General features: G+C 44.1%; 1 protein-coding gene across 1 annotated transcript in view; it reads left to right on the forward strand.

The window, feature by feature from the left end:
• The first annotated feature begins 1,101 nt into the window (after positions 1–1,101).
• LOC147718195 (extracellular calcium-sensing receptor-like) overlaps positions 1,102–23,253 on the forward strand; it is a 73,081-nt gene continuing 50,929 nt past the window's right edge. Inside the window, exon 1 of the mRNA XM_086967159.1 lies at positions 1,102–1,176. Coding sequence (XP_086823285.1) covers positions 1,102–1,176 — 75 coding nt within the window. The remainder of the gene's footprint in view (positions 1,177–23,253) is intronic.

Below are 23,253 nucleotides of genomic sequence, written 5' to 3' on the forward strand. Positions count from 1 at the left end.
TAGGCAGAATCCTATTTTGGTTCCCACTGAGGCAGTTGAAGGAAACAATCATGCATGGAAGTACCAAAAAGAAAATAGTTCCCCAGTGACAGTGTATGCATCACTCTACCCTCCCAATCAAAGATGAGGCAGAGCACCTTAAACTGATGTAGACCAACCATCACTCAATCCAGGTCTGAATGTATCACTGCCATCTTTGTTTTTCTTAAATTTTAAACATATGTATTTTGTTTAAACAGTGCTTATACTATTCTGACTTTCAACATTGATGAGTGGTGTGGCTGTGGGTTGTCTACCACAGAGAGCTTCAATCTGTGCCTGCTGTTTCCTCATTAGGTCAGTTATGGTGCACAACACAATGTCCTGAGTGACAAGACCCAGTATCCGTCCTTTCTACGTACCGTCCCACCCTTGCACTTTCAAATCTCAGCACTTGCCATGGTAGTGAAGCACTTTGGTTGGGCCTGGATAGGAATCTTGGCCTCAGACTATGATGCATGCTACGTGGCGATGAAGCAGATGAAGGAGGAGGTAGAGGGGATGGGAATCTGTGTCTCTTTCTGGGAGAAGATCCAAGACTCTTACTCCAAGAAAAGGATGAGGTCCATTGCTCAAAGAATAAGGAGCTCATCCGCCAGGGTTATCGTATGTGATTGTTTCGAGCTGGACATCAAGCCTCTTCTACAGGAGCTGATCGACCTCAATATAACTGATATAACCTGGATTTTTCCAACTGCTTTTGTTCTAACTCCTGGATATTTTCCAATGACCTCTTTGAGAATACTGAATGGCTCCCTGATATTCGTGCTAAATGCCCCACAAATGCCAAATCTGAAGATATTTATAGAGAGTCTTCACCCCTCCAGGTACCCAGAAGACATTTTCATCCATTCTTTCTGGGAGGAAGCCTTTGGCTGCAAGTGGCCGAGCAATGCCACCTCTATTGTACCAATCACCGGAGAATCACCAGGTGAGAAGCAGTACTGCACAGGCAAAGAGGTGTCGGATGACCTGGAGTCAATGTTTGTATTGTCTGATATGAGTTAGACTTATCAAAACTACCTGGCCGTGTATGCCCTGGCATGGGCTCTGCAGGACATGATGTTGTGTAAACCTGGGAAGGGACCCTTCCTGAATGCCAGCTGTGCGGATGTGGAACATCTGAAACCATGGCAGGTAAGCGGATATGAGAGACCAATCGCAAAAACACTGCAATATGTTTCTAACCAAATAATGAGGACTTTCATAACAGTAGTGTTAGCGTCGGTGCGCAGGCCAGTCTTCAATTATCAAGCCAAGGCATACCAATGACTAGGACTGGGAGCGGGGTATTCCTTATACGGATTATAGTGCTCTCTGACAGGACCCAACTCAAATACATATAGGTCAATTCGGATAATCAGGGGGCATATTACTAAGCAATAGCGATAATTATTGCTATTGCTTGGTTAGCGTGAAAATATTATCGCCGAGCTGCGGCGATTTTTATCACAGATAATGCGATAAAAATCGGCTGCAATGCATGAATATCGCTGAAAAGTCAGCGATATTCATGCATTCGCGAGCTAATGCTCTTAGCCATGTTATCCACCTGCCATTGGATAACATGGCTAAGAACTGCTCAGGGCAGGTGTTAGCTTTTGGAGATATTCGCGCTTAGCGCGAATATCTCCAAAAGTTGGTAATAGGAGATAGCGATGTTAGCAACTGTTTCCAGTCGCTAACATCTTGGCACGCCCACTTTGCATGTCATTAGTGATAAATATCACTGACATGCAAAGTGGGGCCCAAGATGGTCGCTATCTCCTACTAGCTGTTGCTAACTGGTGTTAGCGACAGCTAGGTAATAGGGAGATAATTTTATCTCTGCTTTCTTGGCTTTTAAAGCCAAAAAAGCGGAGATAAACCCCCTTGATATTATGCCCCCTGGTCTGTAGCATTCTGAAAGAATGACAGGCAAAGGTTAAAATTGCATTAATTATGTAAGAAGTTAATAGTAAAAAAACAAGAAATATGCCATCAACACTTTTAGTAGCAAAGTGTATAGTTCAGGTACAAAGAAAAAATCTATAGAACATCTGGCATAGATTGGCGATCTAAGAATGGGACATGGGGTTTCCAGATACAGAGGAAAGTCAGGGGTAGATTTACAAACGTGTCATTGCAGCACAGTTGGCCGCCTTGCTGCACTGCACTGCACGACACGCAAAGGATAGAAATACACATTAGTTCAGTCAACACTATACATTCCTGCTTTTTCCCATGCTCTGGTGCCCCTATGGCAACTAAGGGTCAATGCAGGCACCCTTGCACCCTGGATCAATGCAGGCACCCTTGCACCGTGGTTCAACGCAGGCACCCTTGCACCGTGGTTCAACGCAGGCACCCTTGCACCGTGGTTCAATGCAGGCACCCTTGCACCGTGGTTCAACGCAGGCACCCTTGCACCGTGGTTCAACGCAGGCACCCTTGCACTGTGGTTCAATGCAGGCACCCTTGCACCGTGGTTCAATGCAGGCACCCTTGCACCGTGGTTCAACGCAGGCACCCTTGCACCGTGGTTCAACGCAGGCACCCTTGCACCGTGGTTCAATGCAGGCACCCTTGCACCGTGGTTCAATGCAGGCACCCTTGCACCGTGTTTCAATGCAGGCACCCTTGCACCGTGGTTCAACGCAGGCACTTTTGCACTGTGGTTCAATGCAGGCACCCTTGCACCGTGGTTCAACGCAGGCACCCTTGCACCGTGGTTAAATGCAGGCACCCTTGCACCGTGGTTCAATGCAGGCACCCTTGCACCGTGGTTCAATGCAGGCACCCTTGCACCGTGGTTCAACACAGGCACCCTTGCACCGTGGTTCAACGCAGGCACCCTTGCACCGTGGTTCAATGCAGGCACCCTTGCACCGTGGTTCAATGCAGGCACCCTTGCACCGTGGTTCAATGCAGGCATCCTTGCACCGTGGTTCAACGCAGGCACCCTTGCACCGTGGTTCAATGCAGGCACCCTTGCACCGTGGTTCAACGCAGGCACCCTTGCACCGTGGTTCAATGCAGGCACCTTGCACCGTGGTTCAACGCAGGCACCCTTGCACCATAGTTCAACGCAGGCACCCTTGCACCGTGGTTCAATGCAGGCACCCTTGCTCTGTGGTTCAATGCAGGCACCCTTGCACCGTGGTTCAATGCAGGCACCCTTGCACCGTGGTTCAATGCAGGCACCCTTGCACCGTGGTTCAACGCAGGCACCCTTGCACCGTGGTTCAATGCAGGCACCCTTGCACCGTGGTTCAATGCAGGCACCCTTGCACAGTGGTTCAATGCAGGCACCCTTGCACCGTGGTTCAATGCAGGCCCCCTTGCACCGTGGTTCATAGCAGGCACCCTTGAACCGTGGTTCAATGCAGGCACCCTTGCACCGTGGTTCATAGCAGGCACCCTTGCACCGTGGTTCAACGCAGGCACCCTTGCACCGTGGTTCAATGCAGGCACCCTTGCACCGTGGTTCAATGCAGGCACCCTTGCACCGTGGTTCAATGCAGGCACCCTTGCACCGTGGTTCAAGCGTGCCTCTGTTGCGTGCAGGATTATTCCTGGCAGGCACATTCCTCTTTCTATATGTGCTGCAAAATGCAGCTCACACAGGATGTGGAAGTAATGAGGAAAAATAAAGATATTTCACCTTATTACTCCTCTCCTGGGAGGGCATACCTTTTTGGTGCATTTCAGGTTTACCAATTCCGGTAAATTAGAAAATGCATCAAAATCTTCAGGGGGTGCATTGGAAACCCCATGGGAAGCCTTCCAAAGGCAGAGTAGGCAATGCAGCGATTTGTGCTGTGCTGCTTTACTCCAGGTTTATGGAGCCGCGAAGACACATTCACATTCAAAGATTCCTTGCCTGACGTTCATGAACCTGATTTATGATTTGCATCGCTATCTACCACATTGCCCCTCAGTTCTTCTCTACTTTTACAGGACGTTGAACAAGATTTTCTGTATTATGTCCCTCCTTCTGGAACAGTCTTTCTTTGTCAATCAGATCAATCACCATTTACTCTCAGTTCCGCAGGGCCTTAAGACCCATTTGTTTTCTACTGCGTACTCCTGTTAAAGCACTCTTGGCACTTTCCACCCCCCTCAGTCCTCTTTTCTAGCGCCAGGAAGCCGTTTGGTCACAGTGCACTTTATTAAGAACCTTCTTCATTTCATTTCATTTCATTTTAATGGTGGTCATTCATTACTACACAAATCCATGGTCCTCAAAGAATGCACCAATGAGGATCAAACAAGAAGAAACATTTTACTGCTGAATACCTTTGAAGTGTCTTCAAGCCTGATGGCTGATACATTGTACATGGATACTCTGGGACAGCACAGTGGGAAACCACTGAGAATGTTCTCCATTTATTTGTGAAACGTTTTGAATTCTGTATTTAGACAAGAAATAACAGTACTAGTCATCCGATGGCGTTCTATGACACCAATTCAAGATGGAGGCGAGTGTAAACACAGTTTCTGTTAGTGTAAGCTCCTTTTTAAATGTATATGAAGTGAAGAAGAGGAAAAAACAGCTCCCACAACTCCCCCTCTGATGACTTCTAGTTCATAAAAATATACTGGTATTTGAGTACAGAGTTCAACAACTTCGGGTTCTTCTTCTTACATTCTCCCAGATCCTTCACCATATCATAGAGATCACTTTGCGCCTCTTCAACTTTGCATCAACTCTCTTCCTGTTTTTTCCTCTTGTTGCTTACAGCTTCTTATACTCAAGTCCACAGCATTGCTTGAATAAAATATCTTGTAAAATTTGAAGGAAGCAAGCACACGTGCAATGCAGAAATAGTATGGCCAAGAGAAGGGGTAAAACCAATTTTAGTATTACTCCACCTACGCTTCCAAGCCACTCCCCTATCGTTGCAAAACTTCTCCCAACGGATTTAAATGGAGACACTATTCCTTCCCAGGCACCTATCCCTTCTAATTATGTCAGTTCCTGTGTTATGTTTGCAGTATTAGCTATGTAGCTGTGAAGCTGCTTATATATGCACAGAATGTATACGCATGAATCACTTTGCAAACTTCAGCCTTCATTGCAAGGAGAAAATCTGATTTAAAACTATTAATGCTCCAATGATGTTAGAAGCAAACCAATCTACTAAAGAAGAGAGCTTCAAACTTAACATAGTTCCATGCAAATCCTATTGATGATATAAGATATAAGATGATATAAGAGCTCTAAAGATGTCACTAAGTATCGGATCAAAGCTCCATTTACTCTGTTACTGCAGCAATCAAGAGGCAAATCAAGCATGTTAATGTGATAGATTCTGGAGAAAACTTGAACTGCATTACAACTACCTACCCAGTTGTGTGGTAACAGAAAATGCCTCTAACTAAATATTAATGCCCATGTTCATTCTACTCACATTTCTAGACAGTGTTGTTTCCCTCCTTCTTCCTTATAAATTCTTCACACTCTCAATACTCAATCTTGGGGGAGGTTCATTTAAAATCTCCTCACCCTTCCCAATATTGTGTTCTGCAGTAGATTTCTTATCCTCTTTCTCTTCATCGACTCGTATCCTCTCATTCAGTAAATCTATAAATACTCTGACATCCTTATCAATTCTACATGTTACATCATGCATGCTTTAGTGAGTAGCGCTCATATTAGTTATAAGAGTGAATACATTCATCATGTACTCACACTGATCGATCCATTGATTTAAAGGCCTTGTAAGAGTGATGAACATGTTTAGTAGCCAAGAAATACATATTTACATCATTCACATTTGTTATACTTTCCAAGATAGCTTAGTTTTGTTTATAATAAAGGTTCAAAAATTGAGAGCATAAAAATGTGCAGGACAGGACTTAATTAATACATGCTGCCCCTTCATCTGCAGGGCTGGAAAGGTAAGAACACACATAACAGTTTTCTACACTGTAGCTAAAATACTCTCACTGTTGTCCAATGCATGAAACTTTGTTTTCGTTTACTGGTTTATTGACAACAAGTTTAACTGAACTCTTCATTGTGATATGCAAGAAGTTACCACTCAGTAGATAAATATCTAACATCCATCCAGTCATAAAAACATAAAAGGCTACCGCCAAAACTACAAGCAACAATTTGCAGTGTTGCTGCACTATGTTAACTCAAATCAGATCAAGTAAATATCGGAATCTTAGATTGGAGCATATTGTCCTTTAAGCTTTAAACCCACTGTCACTATTCTGTGCCAACTGGAGGCCTAATGCTCCAACATCCTCTGACTTTTACCCTAACTCTCGATGACTTAGAGGATGCTGGTTCCATTTCTCTCTTTCCAAGGGTACTCCAGGCACAACTTGTAACTACAGTGGAATCTCTGGTCAATTCCTAGTACCCTGCAAAAGTTCTACATTATCTCATTTTTTAAGTGAGTTCCTTGATCCGAATTGAGATGAACTGACATCTTGAAACTTAGTATTAACTCATGCAGCAATAGTTTAGCAACAGTTAGACTTTCACATCCCTTGGTGTGGAATGCCGGAACCCATTGTGAGAATGACAAAGATACACCTCAACTGATTACATCAGGAGATTTCCATAAAAATTGAACTGAAGATGGTTCAAGGGAGCAGTGCACTTTCCTACGAGGCTCATGGTCACCAACATTGTTAACACCTTTTGCTTCTGGTTGACAGCGCAAAGCTGACACAGACTTTCTGTCATTGATTGGAAATGAGGATTGTACCAGTCCAACTTGGAAGTTGAGGCTCTCTCCCCACATGTGTGATGCCCTGCATGTGCTGTACCATAGAAGGCAACATTGAATCAGGGAGGACAGGCTTTCCATCTCTCGCAAACCCCATCCTCTCACACTTAGCTGTCTCTACTTTGGGGGCAGCATGTTGCAATTCTCTTAGTTCATTGAAATTGTGTGCAGTATTAAGCAGCATTTTGACACAGTTTCTTCCTCTGAATTATGTGGCTCATCCGTGTGAAAAGAGCAGGAAGATTGCAATATCAGGCAATTTAGTCTGCATAATGATTGCCGCTGATGACAAAGTCGTCGCCACTCTTCTGTGAAGCTCATTTCTCCGCTGCTATTTCCTTCGGCGATTGTAAAACTTCCAATAGATTGAAGAAGTACAGTCCATGCCTAATGGCGGACCCAGAGGAGCACTTGAAGCCCAGTTGCAATCCTTACATGATCACAAATGTACACAATCATGCACAACTCTGAACCAACACTGGCTGCAATATAAATGTGACTTGTGATGCTGCCAAAGTACAACAGGCTTTGGTAAGGGAAATTAGTTCAGCTACTTGTGCAGATGTGACATGACATGTCCACAACCCCACTTAGTGTGAATACAGCATAGGCAGCTCTCAAAACACTATGTTAGTCTCCAAACAAAACCCATCAATAAAAAGGGTGTGATCAGAAACAGGGAGGGGGTACATCCAATATGTTGGGTCTCTCTTCTGTGCACAATTTGGTAACACTAACAAAGTCATTGTCAAAGTCACTCCCATCGGCTTCCTCTGGGGTTGGACCAGGAGAAGCTGAGGTTAGTGTGTTACATCTCCTGATAGAGATAGTTTTGGCTACAAGCATGATTCTCACATAGCGGGTAAAAAGATAGTTGGTCAGATGCCGTGGGGAAACATCGTTTACAACGTGGTGTTTACACCGCATGAACTTTATCACGCAGCCATTACAACGCAAGTCATTACTACGACTTGCACTGGATGGCGCTCCATGTTAAGGAATAGTGTGATTTTCTATGCCAACACCTTCCCTACTGTTACCTGGGCTGGAGTTGGAATAGAAAATCATATTAATCCTCAATCCAGCGCCCTCCAATGACTTGTGTTGTGAAAACCGCAATGTAAAGTACCGCAATTAAAATGATCACGTTGTACTGTCATACATCCAATGCTGATTATGTGTGCACATTGTGAGCATTTCAGACAAGTGGGGGACCTAAACAATCCGTGGATAAGTCATCACTATCCCTTCAGTTTGATGAATGATAAGCCTCACCACAGCAACCCCTTTGAGGCAACCAGGTCATTCTGCTACAACATGACCAAGAGTCACTGAAAACTTTTCAGTGAGAGCCTTCATCTCCCCCTATCCTTGGCTTAGTACAGACAGAGCACACCCTTCTCTTATATGGTAAGAGAACACTTTCAGCATAATGTAGCATTCGGAGAGCAGGTGAGCTGCAAAGTAACTTTGTGAGCTTCTGGTACCAGGTCATTGACATCAGTGTGCATCAGCCTCAGTAAAGGCTTTGCCACAAAGATATAGTTTGGGACCTATTGTTCTTCCCTGTTTTTAGGCTGCTCCCCTCATACTTGCACCATAATAATTGAACTGACCGCGCTTTGCGGGTCCCTTGTCACTGCCTCTCGCCATTTTGGCGGCCATATTGAGTGAGGGAAGGACGCCGGGCGTGTAGTTGCACGTTCTAGCGCCCAAGGACGCTCGACCTCCTATTAAGGAGGTCATGCTTACGCGCAGCAGTCACGCGCAGCGGGAATGCCGGATCACCGCCGGAGTCACGCCAGAGTCCAGCCGTCTGTGCCCGTCCAGGCCCAGACGGGCCTAGGGCCAGGATTCTTGGTTCAAACTCCAGAAATGCGGATAACATACTCTCGAGAGGACATCATGTCGCTGCGCGCTCCTAAAAATGTATCGTGTAAGTACATCTATAAAGGATCTAAACCTTTTTCTGCGTGTAGGATATGTCAGCTGATCCAACCTGACAAGGGAAAGAACGCCCTGTCGATGGCCCTGCTGAATTGTAGATCCCTCCCGTGCCATGCTCTCGAAATCAACTTCTTGATACAAGACCATGATCTGGACATCCTGTTTCTGACGGAAACTTGGATTACAGCCAGTTCTGGTGCAGACATAGTTCGTGCCCTCCCCCCAGGTTTTCAAATATACCACCTGGATAGACCTGTGGGGCGGGGGCGGCATTGCTATTATATATAGAGACATGTTTGTGTGCACGGCCCAGAATAGTGATGTTCAGGACTGTGAGAGCTGCCAGTTCTCACTGCGGACGTCCCCTATGGTAACAGTGTCAGGCATTCTGATATACCGACCTCCAGGGGGCATGGGCAGCTTTGCTAGCTCCCTAATGGAAACAGTCACGCTTTTGGCCTCTTCCACGACTAATTTTATGGTGTTAGGGGACCTGAATCTCCACGTCAATGACCCGGCAGACTTAGTGGCTGCTGATCTGCAGTGTGATATAAATGCATATAATCTTAGTCTAAGCAACCCAGGAGCCTTGCATACCAAGAGCCACCTCCTCGATCCCATCTTCTCGAATATCCCGGACCTTAGGGCCCTGCCCGCTTGCCCTGTGGTCAGACCATTTCTTGGTCCCGGTAATCTTGCAAGTTGATCCAAGAACCGCCCCTTCTCCAAGGGTTTATACCTTGGAAAGGGCTTGGTACAGGTTATCAGTGGATAACTGGATCGCCAAACTTGAGGACTCGTGTCCTCTCCTAGCCTCGGACCCGGTAGTGGCTGATGCGGATTTTGATCTGTGGGTGACCAATTCCCTGGATGCCATCCTCCCGAAAAAGAGAGTGGCAAAGAGGGAAATGAGAATGGGTTCTGCCCCATGGTATTCACAGGATCTGCGAATCCTTAGGAAAGGAGATGTAAGAAGTTAGAGGGGGCTTGGAGGAAAGATTGGGGGGTGGTTAGTCGGGAGGAATATCGCGCAGCAATTAGAGCATATAAAAACGCTCTTCGGTGTGCTAAGGCCCAATTTTTCGAGGAAAGAATAAAAAGTTCCTCCAAATCTGCTAGAGAGACTTTTAAAGTGGTAAAGGAGCACCTCAAAATTCCTGAGCCCCCGGTGACCCATGATAGAAGAACCTCCTTGGGTGTTGTGCTGTTTGTACAGATTTGTTGTGCTGGGTGATTGTCCCATTTTGTAAAATCAGCACGAATGACACCAAGAGCAGTGCCACTTGAGTCGATGTTCTACTCGAGTGGCGGCTTCTTCAACATGAACCGAAGGATTCTAAATGCAAGAGGTGGCGACCATACCCAACCGTCCCCATTGAGAAATCTTCCAGAGCAATGGTCTGGAGTAAGATTTTCCTCGCTTGCACTTGCCAACGTAACATTGGTGAGTATGGAGTGGGAAAACTCCTCAAACTCTGGGAGTGGAACGGAATTTCACGCCTTTGCCACTTTGAGATCCAAACAGCTGATGCAGAGTTACGGCTACAAATGACAGAATCTGTTGTCAGATTATATCTGTTTTTTAAGAAGGAGGTTCTTCCGAGCGCTCGGCAGCAGCAGTGCAATGATTTTTCTTACGCTCTTCAGCTGCGGCGGCTCGCAAATGGCGTTAGAGACGATTTTCAGCACTCTCTTCTCTGTACTAGAACTAGAGGCCTTGGAACTCACAGGAGCCTCACCTGCAGATAGAAATCCTCACTGGGAGGAATCAGGAGGCTGGTGGGGGAGTCAGATGTGCCTGTGACTCCAGCAGGAGGCTACCTCTCTTCTAGCCCTTGGGTGATTGCTTAGCAAAATAAAAGTCTCTCAAAAAGTCCCTACCCTCTCTTTCCAAGTCCTAGGAGAATTAATGCAGGCCAATAAAAGAAACAGAACGCAAGCACAAGAACAGTTCTCTCCTCAAGATTTCTTCAGTAACACAGACAGAGGTTCCTCTTGACATCCAGGAGCAATACAAAAATCAGGGTTTTGGACACAGATATTCATACCCAAAAAGTCTTTGTTCTCAAAAGTCTCTAGTCACTGAACCCAGCCAGAACCAGTTCTGCTCAGGCCTGGAGCACTTTGTTTACCAGGCTGCATCCGTCCTTTCAAAAAGAGGGGGTCTACCATCAGACACACAGTAGTAGGTGGAGCCAGATTTCACCTTGCCAGGCACAGTCCTATTCAGGTCAAGGAGCTACCCCTCCCCAGTACTCAATGGCTCCACCTACTACTGTGCGTCTGATGGTAGACCCCCTCTTTTTGAAGGGACGGATGCAGCCTGGTAAACAAAGTGATCCAGGCCTGAGCAGAACTGGTTCTGGCTGGGTTCAGTGACTAGAGACTATTCAACCCAGGTCTGACCCAGCCTGCCTTGCCCCTCTAAACCCGGACAGCCAATACACATAACAGCAGAACACACTGGAGGCTTAGGCAAGAAAATACCTACTTTCTAAAAGTGGTATTTTCAAACATGGAATGTTAATACCAACTTCACTAAAATATGTATTTTATCATCCTGAGTTCAGGCATATTAAACTCAAATTTCTACCATGTTCCCTGAGTCAGACAGGACTATACAATGTGATAGCCAGTCTGCCCATTCTAGCCAAGGGAGAACAGGTAGTATTGCAGCAGTGAAAAACAAAATGGAGGGCGATTCACTACAAGGACATGCACACATATCAAGCCATGTCCTACCTTACACACACAATGCACCCACCATAGGGGTGACTGGCATGATGCTATGGAAAGCTTCAGGGGCTGGGACGTGTGGGCACTTCACAGCCAAGATGACAGTTCTGGACTGCACACATACACTGCAGTGGCAAGTCTGAGGAACACTTTACAAGCTGCTTCTGCGGGTGACGCAAACCAGCGCTGTAGGCCTACCAGCAGCATTTGGGTTACCACCCCTGGGCACACACAGGCCACACTACTAGGGACTAGCAGGTAAACAAAATAAGCCAATCAGAGATATACCAGTTCACAGTCATATTTACACAGGGAACATTTGTGATGTGGCACTGAATGGCAGTGGCACAGCACCCAGAGCATCTAATACCAGCAAAAACAGAGGAGAACACAGTGAAAATGGAAGTGAGACCCACGCCAATGATGCCAGGTCCAACACTCCTTGTCTTCGCTTCCGGCATGTCACTACAATATTTCTGATATGGCAGAATCTCTTCAAGTGGTTTGCTCTGCCAGCAAAGGACACCTTGGATGATCTGATTACTCATTTGGGTCACAGTCCTGTAGAAAGTAATCGCTGAACCCTATTATGTTGTTTCTAAGCTTGTTTTTCATTCTGCTATGCTCCTTGTACACTTGCATTACACTCTCAAAATAGGCATGTGCAGATTCCTTAGGTTCTGAAGATGTTCAGAAAAACTTGGGCTAGTTAATTTCTCTTTAAGTGTTTTATAACTTTGCTGTACCTAGTGTTGATTATGGACGAGGGTGCATTTGTACCTGCAACTACACTAGGTGCCTGTGTTAGCCATGCAGCTGCCTTCCTACATTCTGCCCACATGTCCATTGAGATATAGAGTCCTATATCTAGTTAATGTGCAAATGTGATTGCTTAGGACCACAATTTGCCCTACTTTTCATAATGTAGCACATTTTATTTGCCTGTCTTGTAGGGCCCTGTAGGGTGCGCATTTGTACTTCTGCTAGGACACAAGAGCCTTGTCCACTTTCTGCTAGTTATGTTAAATCAATGCAGTTATTACTAGACAATTGATGCACAAGCTTTTACTCTGTATGTAATGAGTTTTAATTGTATTAATTCATGTAGCATCTTTTGATTGTTATATGGCCTAATTGTGTTATGTATGAATCCTATCCTCAAGTTTTTGTCTCTGGCTGCGTATTGGTGCATTTTTTGTGTAATCTGACTTAGAGTAGTAGTTTATGTAACTTTTTAACCAAGCTTGTTGTACTGTTTACAAAACGATGTACTGTTTTTTTAAATTTGTTCTTGTGTTACTTTGATGGCCTATGGCCCAATTAAAGTATGTATTACTTACTTACTTTACCTCATGAGTCAAGCTTATGCACAGTTTCAGATTCCTCACAGGTCAATTGTGCACCATGTTCACACGTTTCAATGTTCTTCACTTAGAGGCTCAGTGAGGATCTGGCAGTTTGGCCACATCCCAGGGGCAGATGTAGAGGCTACCAAGAAGGCTAGGCTTGGCTCAGGTCTCTGTACATGTAGCTGCCCAGCACAGTGGTGAGCAGTGGCCCTGATACTTTTAAAGAGGTACAGACCCTGCTGCAGTGGCCTTGATTGGCCATAGTAATGATGGTAGTCTCCATTAGACTATCTAGCAAGTGCAAAAGCAGGACTACCTGCTATGGCAGCAACTAAGGCAGTTGTCGACCCAATCAGGTCGACTCACTTACTGAAGCATTTCTAGCAAAAAAACAGTATGACAAAGGCACACAGTTTCCTGAATGTAGTGTCTATGGCCCTACATCCCTTACCCGACACACACAGGCCCAACTAGTGAGCAGATTAACAAGCCCCCTGCAACACTTTTGTGCCGCTTTTCCATCACTTTTGTTTGTGATGCAAATACAGTGTAAACAATACCCACATTGTGGCCCATTTACAATGTGATGCATCTAGGGAGATGCGTCACCTTGTAAAGCCCTATGCCGCATTATTCCTGCATCAGGTATAATGTATGGAGGTTGGGTATTACAATGTAAGGGAGCCTCATAGAAGTGAGAAAAGATTTCACTGCACCACTTCTACGACGCCATATATAATCCACCATCAGTGCTTGCATCAATTTCTCATAGCACGGAGGCCCTTAGTTGAAAATATCCAAAGGAATCATACTTGCTCACTAAAAGTAAACCTCTTTAGACTACAAATGCACTTGAGGCCAAGGGAAGAGTTAATTACTTCATGAATTTGGAATCAATCCAAAGTACTCATAAACAAGTGAAAGGATTATCAGAAACCAGACCAAACCAGAAATTAAATCGATCAAAGGATTGTGAGAATACCTAAATAAATACTCACAGACCAATTATATACTTGGGACGGTTTCAAAACAAATCACGTCCCTCACTTATTGGCCGGTGCTGGCTTAGTAACCCACCTGAAGGACAATTTGGGGATAATTTTTGGAACTAACAAAAAGAAAAGAAAAAGGGAGAAGGCTCATGAAATCCAACATAGATGAAGAAGAGAACTCAGGGTCACAGAAATCAAAATGAAAATGTGGTTCATCTCACCTGCCCAGAACTACGGGCCTGCAAGCATCTCAGTAGCTCTGCGAACAGTGCCATTGAGATGTCATCAGTAATGTCATGAGTGATGTCACTGACCACGTCATGGGTGATGTAATATGTGACGTCATCAGCAGTGCATTGCGGGTGTGCGAGTTATAGTTAGATGAACTAACCATAAGGGGGGAATTTAAATGGTTTTGTAGGAGTGAAATGTCCAGCTAACTGTAACATGTGTGAAACCTGTTTTTTTCAGGTTTTTAAATGCAAATTTCTAACTATAACGAGGCTGAAACCTTTGTTTTTTTAGTGAATTTCTAAGGTTTTTTTTAAATGCTAATTCCTAACTATAACGTGACTGAAACCTATGGTTTTTTCATTGAATTTCAAAGGTTTTGTAAATGATCATTTTTAAATGTATTAATTGGTAAATATTTTTTTATACTGATTTACTACATTGTTTTAAAGTATTTATTTTTAGAAATATTATTTTTAAAATTACATTACATATTTTTAATATAAATTGAAAAAAATGTTTTTAAAAATATTTAAATGATGATATATATTTTTGTTTTTCTACATATTTTTTTTTAATTTACATATATAAATAGCAGGCAATGATTTCAAGTTACTGGTAAGTACGGATAAAATTACTTTTCAGGATCAGTACAGGGCTGAAAGATGCAGCACTGAGGTCTCTCTTTATAACAGCTGAGTAAATCTGAATTCGTAGTTCGGCTGATTTTAGAGGAATTTTTTAAATTTCCAAAAATCCACACTTAGAAGAATTTCCAAGTGAAACCAGTCAATGTTAGCCTATGGAAGGAAATTCAAGTTACTGTAAGAATGGTTAGAATTACTTTTCAGGATCAGTACTGGGCTCAAAGATGCAGCACTGAGGTCTCTCCTGATAACAGGTGAGTAAATTGGCATTTGTAAGGAATTCTTTAAAGTTCCAAAACTCCACACTTAGAAGAATTTTCAAGTGAAACCAGCCAATGTTAGCCTATGGAAGGAAAGCAAGTTACTGTAATTATGGTTAGAATCACTTTTCGGGATCAGTAGTGGGCTGAAAGATGCAGTACTGAGGTCTCTCCTGATAACAGGTGAGTAAATAGGAATTCGTAGTTGGGCTGATGTTAGAGGAATATTTTGCTCAATAGTGAAGGAAGGGGGTAGGACCCAAGGTGACATGTGTGCAAACACACCCTGTGGCACTTTTTAAGTTGGGGAATTAAATCCTCTTCAATCCAGAGGTCCCCTAGGGGCCAACTAGCCCATCAGGTACCTCCAGGATGCGGCAAGGAGCTGAGTTGCAGAGAGGTGTTCAAAGGTCATGCCCCTTTTTTCAACTCTGTGCAACGCAGCTCCGTGGCATGTCCCCAAGCACTCCACGGTCCCTGCCGGCTCCCAGCATCCTGCGGGAGCCGGCATTGCTGTTCTGAATGGGAAGAAGCTAACATGCTGCTCTCCATGTAGAAAAGCAATCGGTTTTGGTTGTTGAAAGAGAGAGCAGGTTTCCTGCTCTCTCTTTCAAAAACCAAAGCAGCTTGCTATGGTAGGACAGGAGCCGCGAGGTTCTCGCCCTACCATAGCAAACTACAGTGTCCCTGTGGTGGGCACCCAGGACACTGCAGGAGCTGGCCCTGGGGGTGGCGGTCCCCAGGCACACCACAAGGGTTCAGGAAGCGGGCCACGTGGACCCACTCCCAATATTTAAAAGCCCTGTGGGGTGGTGGTCCCCAGGGCTGGGGGATCTGTCACGGACCCCCCAATTTAAATATGTAGTACCCCGGGGAGGTGGCTGTCTCCGGGTGTGTGGGGGGGCTTGAGCACCCATAGAGGTTTTAAAAAATAAAAAAAAGAAGCTCCGGGGGTTGGCAGCCCCGGGGCTGCGGGGGGCCATGTGCCCCTGCTATAATACATACTTTGCCCGGGGGGGCTGGCGGTCCCTGGGTCAGTGTGGGGGGGATAGAGCCCCCCACACACTTAATGTTTATAAAGCCCCCAGGATTTGGCCCCCTGGGGGCTAATGAAAATTGAAGCGCGGGAGCAGTGCTTCATTTTTTTGGGGGATCGGCAATCGCATCCCGTGATTTTTAAATCAGGGACGCGATTAATGGGGACGGGTACCCCAGGACACTGTAGGAGCTGGCCCTGTGGGGCAGTGGTCCCCCGGGCCTGTGAGGGCTCCAGGAGGGGGCAGTGTGGCCCCCTCCCACCTTCTTCAAAGCCCCAAGGGGTGGTGTTCCCCAGGGCTGGGGGGTCCTTCACCCCAATTTACAAATATAGAGCCTCAGGGAGGTGACGGTCCCAGGGGCATGTGGAGGGGTTCAAGCCCCTCCCACACAGGTTTTTTTTTATTTAACATAAAAATCCCAGGGGTTGGCGGTCCCCGGGGCTGCGGGGGCATTGTGCCCCCGCAATGTTAATTACATAGAGCCCTGGGGGTGGTGGCCTGAAAATGCTGCTCCACTCTCCTTAGTGCCAGTGCATAGATATGCTGCTGTGCACCACAGACACATCTTTGTACCATAGTGCAAGTGAGTCTCTGTGAGTCAAGCATAGGATGTGTACTGGAAGGGAACCTTTCCACTGCAAAAACCTATGCTTAGACTAACTTGAAACCTTTTCACACTAAGGAGTTCGACTTCCATCTCTCGGTCTAGGTCCACTCTCTCCCCACAATTCTACTGTGCTGTCTCTTGCCTCCAGACCTCGACCTTCTTCTTGGGAGGTTCAAGGCTGCTGCCCACTCCAACTGGGACCAGACTACCTGCAACCCCTATAACCTTTCACAGCGGTTTGTTTTTCTCACCCTGTTGTGCCACTTCTATTGTACCCATCTGTATCTGGCTCTAATTCCATAACTGTTTTTTTTTTCTCATGCATGCCTCTCCTCCTTCCCACCTCCCCTACTTAATGGTGACTGCTGCATGGTTGCACAGAGGACATGTGCAGTGAGTGTGCCACTGGTATACCGAAGGTATGCCAAAGGCAAGACTGTCTGTGCCCTTTCATGACCTCACCTCTGCCAGTGCCAGGAACCCTGGACCGCCCACTACCCATCGCTACAACACCACCACACTCCTTACACTCAACAATGGAAGACTTAGAGAATGCCAACAGCCCTCACCAAAGATGACCCGTCAAGTTTTCCTGCCTCCACTACCACCAGACCCTCATCGCCACCCCAGCTGCCAACACCACCAACACCAGCACCGGTGACACCTTAAAATGCACCCTCCTCATGTACGCACTGTAAACAAACAGACCATGAAAATCTGGATTGTCTGGGGATTCTCTGTCTCTGCAGCCCAGTATATTTCTGATCTTCCTGAATTTGATCCTCCACATGAAGTCACTCCTGACTGAGAACCTTTTTGGCGTGAGTATTCTAAAAAGCGACAGTTGGGTCATTCAGAACTTGGCAGTTAGAATTTGGACAACCATTTGTTTGGTAAGAGTTGTTCTGCGGCACTTGCTGTTGGTTTTGATGCCTTGGATTGGTAAGGTAGTTTAGTAACATTTACTGTGGCTTAGATTTGCATTGGACAATTTTTGATTAGTATGTATGTAATATGTAAATTGCAATTTATGTAGGCAGGTAATGAGGAGATTTTTCTCTATTTGAATTTGTTTGAACCGCGCAATGTACGAGGAGTACCTTAAACGCTACTTTGATTATAATATTTGCATTTTCTGCAATATTTTTGGCATGCCTGTTTCAAGCACACATCGAAGAATGTGTTGATTTTTGGATGTACCATAGTGATATGTGACTTAAATTAGCCAGCTTCCTTGGGGGAATAGCTAGATAGGTTTAGGTATAAAAACATATTTCTTCCTTGGTGATTCTGAATCCCCATGGATTTAAAATATGACAAAAATACAAAAAAGGATCCTTTTCTGTGCACGTTTATAAATGGAGATATGCAGAGCGATTTTTTGGTGTTCTGTCAGACAAAGCTAGTGAATTGAGTGTATTTTGGCTTCTTTGAAATAAAACAGTTTGTTGGGCTGTTTTTTTTGCAGTCTTTTGGAATACTATTGAGAAGCTAGTATTTACAAATGGTTTGGTTTAAGTACAGTCTTTGGGCTGTCCTTTGTTTCTGTCTTAAGTGTTGATCTGTGGGTTAAATGTGTGTTTAAATGTCTATGTGGTTTGTGGTTTTCACATTAGTGATACTTCTGTAAGTAAATATTGATTGCGCTCTTTATGTAAGGATTGGTAGCCTTAAGCGCGCTGTATTATGTGATTCTGAGTGTATGACCCCTTTTGTATATGTCTGGAATGAGCACAATGGGTGTGTTTGTGTTTTCTTGCTGTCATCAGTCTGTTACGCAAAATGTCATTTTATTTTTAAATAAACATTAAATAACAATCCAGAAATGAACCATATGATATGCTAAATAACTACAAGTTACTATTAGATTGATAAGAGTAAGCAACTATGCACTTGTACAAACTGTTAATGCATAAAAGATAAAATTAGAATTCACATTGAATAGGAATAAAATAGGCCTAAAAAAACGAAATTGTGTATTTTTGCAATAAATAAATAATTATAAAATGGTACAACATTTTCCTTACATACATTGTGTTAGATATAAACAGGCAAACACATCATCTGAGTAAATTGGATGTTGTTGAACTAAAAAACATATTATAGAACATGCATTGGAATGACTCAGTTTTAAACATTCAGTCACTGTGCTTCCATTTCAACACTAAAAAAAGCTTTACAACAGCTGTGTTTTAACTGCTGAGCAGCAGCTGTTGTTTTGATTGTAGGCCACAGAGAGACAGGAATGTTGACTCAGCCAAGGAGTGTGTCACTACAGAACATGGTGTAAAACCCTGCATTTCAGACTGCTGTTTTAAAAAGTTATCTTTGCATATGAAATTTCACTCCGCCAAAGGCGTAAAAAACTCTTTTTTATAAATGGTATACATGATATTTCTGATGCCCAAATCTTAAGGATTTGTAGAGAACATTCTGAGGATGACTATTATGCAAAGAAATTATAGGATATTCATTTTAAGTGCCCCAAATATCAAAGTCGAAATTGTGCAAAATCCACTATTTAAACAGCATTTATTTCATTCAGAGCAGCTTTTAAAGTGCCTTAGGCTTCAGTAAATGCAATCATTTAGGTATAATACAAATAGCTGACTTCTATATTGTTAGACAAGTGTATTGCACACTGCTTACAAGTGAAAATATGTATAAAAAACAGCAGAAGTTATTAAACTGACAAACAGGGGAATGGGTCAGCTTTCTGTTTTCAGGGTGACTTTGAGTAGGGAAAGCTGCATGGAAAATGTGCACGCAGAATAGGACAGGTGGGAAGAGTTAAAAGACAGTTCTATATTTAGAAGCCTGTCAGGGCTACCAGAGCAAGGTCTGCTTTGACATTTTGACCTCTGAAACTTTTTGAAAGAACAGATGGCAGCGCAGGGAAAGAAGGAGGAGTTGTGCTTATTTTTTGTTGTCAAAAGCAACATTTTTTGGGAACTCATATGAATAAACCACAATACAATTGTATATGTGAGCTTGGCCATATATACAGCACTAATGCTTTTAGTTTGGTGCATACTAGGGCTGAGCCAATGGGATTTAGTTATGTTTCACTTGTACATTTGCTAAAAGGATTGGGGTTTGGGTATTCATGTTTTTTTAGTTCTCCTCAGAAGTGCTAGGTACCTCCTATAACTTTGTTTATGGCCAGTTGCTACAAATTGGGGTTGATAGTGTTGACAGAAGTGAAACCTGTTTCAGGTTTCCTACTGTCAAAATGGGGGAAGGAGTCTAGCTCCTCTACAAATTACGGCTAGGTAAAATGTATGTTGCTCTCTCCTTTTCTGAATAGTTTTTTAGCCTGTATAAATTGTCAGTGAAATAGCAATGAGAAATGTAATTGGCTATTCAGTAATACTGTTTTAAACATTGTTATCATTAATACAATTAATACAAATATATGTTGTGTTACTGCCCATCCTGTTTGATGAAATATGACAGGATCAGTAATCTAGATTGTTGTTCCCTAATTTGACCTTTAAGGGAAGCTAGATGTGGGTAGTTTTTGCTCTAAAATTCTAAGGTGATAACACCATTATTGTATGTTATTCCATGCTACATAGTTTTGCAAGGGCATTGCTAGTTTGTTATTAGCTAGTCTGAGTAAATAAATGGACAGTCCTTATTAGAGCTGACGTTGCATAGTCTGGGCCATGAAAAGTAGAACGCAGGGAAGATGCCCATGTGATCCTTAGCAAAAAAATGTTTTGAAGGAAATGTTGTTTTATAGATAAGAGCCCCTGTTAAATTAGCAGTTTTAGATTTTTTCTGCTGCTCCTATAACATGAGAGCATGGTTCTAAGTGTACAATGTAGGTGCTTTCATTAACAAGAATCATTTTAGAAGTGTCTGCAGTCCTGTACAAGTAATGTAAAGTTTATGAGCAAAAGTGTAGAACATTTCCCTTTTTAGGGTTTTCAGATTAGTACACAGGAGTACACCAATGTAAGGATTTAGGGTTGTTTTTCTCTTTTCCTCACAATTTAGCAAATGAATACAGACTTCATTGGCTGCTTGGGAATGGGTGATGTATTACTCTTGGCAAAGAGTTCCTTATACTTGCCAATGGGTCCAGGATGTTTTTTTTTTACTCTCACATAGATAAATGAAGTGGTTCTTGGGTGCCTTGCTAATATATGGGGCATCCCAAGATTAGGAAGTATTCGGAGACTATCCTCTCTGTTGATAGACTGTTTCTGTGCCTTGCCTAAAGACCTTTTGTTCTCTCCACCAATAGATATTTGCTGCTTTACAACCATTGCCAGAGGGGCCCGGACATCAGATTCAGCCTGGGGAGTCAGTGTCAGCACCAGTACAGCTTGAAGCCAAAGTGAAGGTAACCAGCACAGGCATTGCTGACAACTAGGACATCAGTGAAGGCAGAAGCCCTGGGATGTAAAGTGTGTACCCCTGCCACTGTCTTGGGTGAAAGACGGGGTCACAAATCAGAAAGGAGTAATATTTGATGCCCAGCTGAGAGTCACAGACCAACCAGAATGGTGAGGAGGCTTTGCTTGAGGGAACCCTTTTTGAAACAAGGGTTGCTTCAGAGATCCTAGCATCAGGCCTCTAAATCCTGGTCCCAAAGTGAATGCAAGTTTGCTCCTTTGTTTGTTGGTCAAGAGATACCTGGGTACACTGGATGCAATGTGTGGCCCCAAAGAATGAGCAGCGCGCCAGCAAAGCAATACAGGAGTTAGGGAAGGACTTGAGTTTAGGGTACAGGTGCTGTGTCAATTGGAATAGTTTTAAATCGGATATGTGTTGCTGGCTATTCTGAAATTAAAATGAATGGTCTCTGAAATGCATAGGGGCCCTGGAAATGTTTTACTAGATGATTTTAGGATTTGCTTTTGCTTAGGACTAGGAACAATGATAATTCTCTTTGTAATAGTGGTCATTACTTTCTCCTGCTATTTGTATGTTAATTATGACCTAATGCTTTGTTCCCTTTGTATTCCTGCTTATACCATACATGTACCCACTTAATGAAATGTTTCAAATGATAAATGCCCACATAGCAATGAATTAGGATATTGATAAATTTATGACAATTAATATGCACATATTTTCTATGTTCCTATTGTATCATAGGAATGTATTTAGCTCATGCTAAAAGGACCATTTGTTAAAGATTGGATGGATTTGTTAGCATGAGCTGAAAGCCATTTTGTATTTCTGGCAGCCATCTTGTTTGCCATTGGCTTCCACATGCTTGCCATGTTCTCTGTCCTCCCTCAGTGTTAACTGATCTTGTAGTCTGCCTAGAAACAAGTTATATTTATCATCTTCCACCTTTACCCATGCTCAGAAGGGCCTAGCCAGTAGAATGCACCTGCTCCTCTAGTATAACTGTCAGCCTATTTTTGCTGCTGTATGGTAGAAGTAACTCTCCTCCCACTTTGTTGAGAAAGCAGATCTTGCATACCCATCTTAGGCATTTTGCATGCTTACATGAGCCAGGACTGCCCCTTGGTCTTATGCTGACACAGTAACCCTAAGCATACAGAAGGCCCCAGTGTTTTGTACTCCTTAGACAGCCTCATTGGTTTGACAAAGGCTTCTGTATGACGTACTCTCCCTCATTTGAGGTTAATAAAGATGTTTTTTTTATATTTCAGCTTCTGTGCCAATGTCTTCTTTGTTGGTTTAAAAGTACCAAGAATCAGTGGAACCCCTGAGAAGGTATCTATTTTCTACATAGGTGCCACAGATAGCCCTCCACCTCCCACAAACACCCGCCAGCCCACCATCTCCAATTGGACACCGATCACAGCTGAAGACACTGCCTCGACCATGAAAAGCATTCACTTGGGGGCCCCTACTGCCCCTTGTTCCCTTCACATCTACCACTGGGCCTCGGCCACCATCGCACCAAAACTTAAATGCACCATCAACTCCTCTATCAAAAAAGGCACATTTCCAGATGACTGGAAGCGTGCAAAAGTCAGATCCCTTCTCAAGATCACACAACTGATCCCACTGAACTCAAAAACTATCGGCCCATCTCGTTCTTCCCCTTCGCAGCCAAAGTTGCAGAGAAAACAGTAAACAGGAAAGAATGCTCTCCTTGACCTGTCACAATTCGGATTCCGAAGCAACAACAGTACAGAGACTTCCCTACTCCCCCACAGATGACATACGTACCCTCCTGGACCAAGGCCACTCTGCAGCCCTCATCCTATTCAGCCTATCAGCAGACTTCAACACAGTTTCCCATTACACTGTAGTCACCAGACAACATGACGTAGGCATACAAGGAAAAGCCGTGGACTGGATCCGATCATTCCTCACTGAAAGAAGCCAATGGATCACACTCCCACCATTCCCCTCCGAACCCATGTAAATCCCCTGCGGAGACCCACAGGGTTCATCACTGAGCCCCACCCTCTTCAATATCTACATGCCCCCTTGCAGCTACTTCCATAAAGAAATGCAAGACGTTTGCAGTCTTGATGACCAACATCTGCCTGAAGCTCAACGCCAAGAAGACAGAAGTCCTCGTCCTCGGAACCACCCGTCTGCATGGGATAGCACCTGGTGGCCGACTGCCCACGTGGTAGAAGATCCTTCTCTCACATTGTAGCCAAGACATGGAACAAGCTACAAGCAGACATCAGATATGGCCCCTCCCTAAATGCCTTCAGGAAGACCCTCAAGACCTG

This window comes from Lissotriton vulgaris, chromosome 4_1 (genome assembly GCF_964263255.1).
Source record: "Lissotriton vulgaris chromosome 4_1, aLisVul1.2, whole genome shotgun sequence".
Classification (NCBI taxonomy): domain Eukaryota; kingdom Metazoa; phylum Chordata; class Amphibia; order Caudata; family Salamandridae; genus Lissotriton; species Lissotriton vulgaris.